This window comes from Penaeus monodon, chromosome 40 (assembly GCF_015228065.2).
Source record: "Penaeus monodon isolate SGIC_2016 chromosome 40, NSTDA_Pmon_1, whole genome shotgun sequence".
Classification (NCBI taxonomy): domain Eukaryota; kingdom Metazoa; phylum Arthropoda; class Malacostraca; order Decapoda; family Penaeidae; genus Penaeus; species Penaeus monodon.
In genome coordinates, this window is record NC_051425.1 from 11,368,724 (window position 1) to 11,371,223 (window position 2,500).

General features: G+C 36.6%; 1 protein-coding gene across 1 annotated transcript in view; it reads left to right on the forward strand.

Moving 5' to 3' along the window:
* The window catches only part of LOC119597931 (CCR4-NOT transcription complex subunit 9-like), a 10,961-nt gene that overhangs the window by 2,353 nt on the left and 6,108 nt on the right, over positions 1-2,500 (forward strand). The window contains exons 2-3 of the mRNA XM_037947599.1: positions 1,612-1,742; positions 2,345-2,500. The exon at positions 2,345-2,500 is cut by the window's right edge and continues 10 nt beyond it. Coding sequence (XP_037803527.1) covers positions 1,612-1,742; positions 2,345-2,500 — 287 coding nt within the window. The remainder of the gene's footprint in view (positions 1-1,611; positions 1,743-2,344) is intronic.

Genomic DNA, 2,500 nt, shown 5'->3' on the forward strand with positions numbered 1-2,500 from the left:
CATATGAGATTTGAGGCACCTGTATCCAATGGGTTGAGATGTTGCACAGTAGTTCCAGGTTTTCAGTCTGAATTTTTTTCACTTTCATGAAAAAACTTCATTAGAATTCTTTTCATTAGACTGTTGATGTGCTCTGCATCCTTTTTGCTACCCTTAGACTCTGGTGTCAGTCAGATCTGGCTAAATGCATTTCTGTGGGATTTTGACATGTAAATGCTTCCATATTTCTGCTAGAGAGAGATCTCATTGTCACAGACCTAGCCATATTGACCGTGAAGGGCCCTTACTTGCCCATAATTATAGGCATGCCCTTAAAATGTGCATGAAGGATCTGTCATTGTGGGTCATTGGAGGTGAAGCAGGCTGCAAGGTCTGACCACTACTGTAATGGTTATTCTTTTGAATGGTACACAGTATTTTGGAATATAGTATCCTAGATGTCTTTTGATATCTTATGGCAGGTTGTACTGCAATATGGATACCCAATATTGGTATGAATTTTCATGAAAATAGCTGAATTAAGAGGAATGCATCCGACAACTCAATAAATGTTTACTGCTTGTTCAAAACCTGTTGCATGAGCTGTAAGCCATAAGCCTCAGAAAAGATGGCTATACCGTCACCAAAAATTTAACTTCCTCCCATCATCTTCTGCAGCTACTGTAGTGAAAATAGAGAATATTACTTGTAAGTTAACTACATTTGGAGCCCAAAATCTCATTGGCAGCATATCCATGGAAGCTGCCTACCTATAGTCCCCCCGAGCACTCACTGTCAGGCATATGACTTCATCAGCCTTACACTGATACAATATCCAACTAACAAATATACCAAAATGAAAAGTGCTTATATGTTATTTTCAATATTTATAACTGTTTTTCTGTTCTTTTGTTTTCATTAAAACAAAACCAAAGTAGAAGTTCTTTTTTGTACAATTTAGTAGGATCTATTAGCGCTACATTTGGCAACAAGGAGCTGCATTTGATGCAACCCTTATCCAGTCATAGTCAATCCTGTGGTCCATTTGTTGTGCATATGTTGAGTGTGGAGTCTTTTGTCACATGGTAATAGTGACTACATGTGAGTTGCTTTGAATACTGTAAATTTTATCTGATAAACTTTGACACTGGAAAGTCGAAAGTCAAGCAAACTCAGTTGGAGTATTTTCATAATGTTAACTTTTTGCCGTTAACATGAAGTATTTCTGTTTTATGATTTTTTTTTTTTTTTTTTTTAATAATTTCTTTTGGTTAGTTGTTATTGCATTGTTGTGTGAAGCTTGCAGTGCCACAGGCCCTTTGTTCAGCATTATCTTGAGATGCCACTGAACAGACAGATAGATAGACAGATATAGATTTATATATAAATAGAGATGGTGAAAAGACAGTGAGAAAACTGAATAAAGTCAATTATATATACATAAGGCATTTTGATAGGCAAGAGGTATATGCATGATCACGGTACTTCTATAAGTAAGAGCTACACCACAAATCTTTCACACCCATAGAGGTAAAAGGTATACTGTGAATATTTCACACTCATGCAGGTAAATCATACTCTATGAATCTTTCACACCCATGCAAACTACACACATAATGCATGTCTTTGCAGGGAGCAACTCCAGGTCAGAGATTTCTAGGGACAGGCAGTGGGATAACAAGTGCCGAGAGAGACAAGATTTATCAGTGGATCATCGAGCTTGCCAATCCTGACACGCGAGAAAATGCCCTTCTTGAACTCAGGTAAGTCTTGGTTGGCCACTGAATGTTTATCCAAATTCACTTGCTTTGAAAAGTTCTTGTACCCTCCATATTCTTGTAATGTTTTAATCACTCTTTGATTAACATAATATTGCCCGAATTAATGAGGGCTGGCATAGCCTACTTACGCATCCATCGTTAGACTGTGAATATTTGTTTATTCATAGATGTTATGTTATCTATTCTGACAGTGCCTTATATCTTGACAACATGAAATAACAGGGGATCTATGATTTTCTTGAGGCAGATGTGCTATGAAATGTTAAAGGTTAAAGGTTTTTTCCCATGTTTACAGTTTCGTGTCCTCTGTCTGTCCTTTATTTGTTTAGTAATGATAATAATGATGGTAATGATAGCTACCGATAATAGTAATGATAATAATAATGGTGATAATGATCATAATAATAATAATATGAATAAGAATGAATATATAAATAGCTAATATTGAAAGTTTGTGATAATGACAGTAACAATTTTTTTTTTTTGAGGAAAGGAAAATGATAGAGGTACAGATACACGGATTGTATTTTCATAGTTTTATTTATTTTAATCTGTCATTACATTAATCGGTCCTTTCCCTGCAGTAAGAAACGCGAGTCAGTCCCCGACTTGGCACCACTTCTGTGGAACTCCTTCGGCACCATTGCAGCTTTGCTTCAGGAGATCATCAATATTTATCCTGCCATTAACCCGGCAACACTCACTGCCCACCAAAGCAATAGGGTCTGCAATGCCCTGGC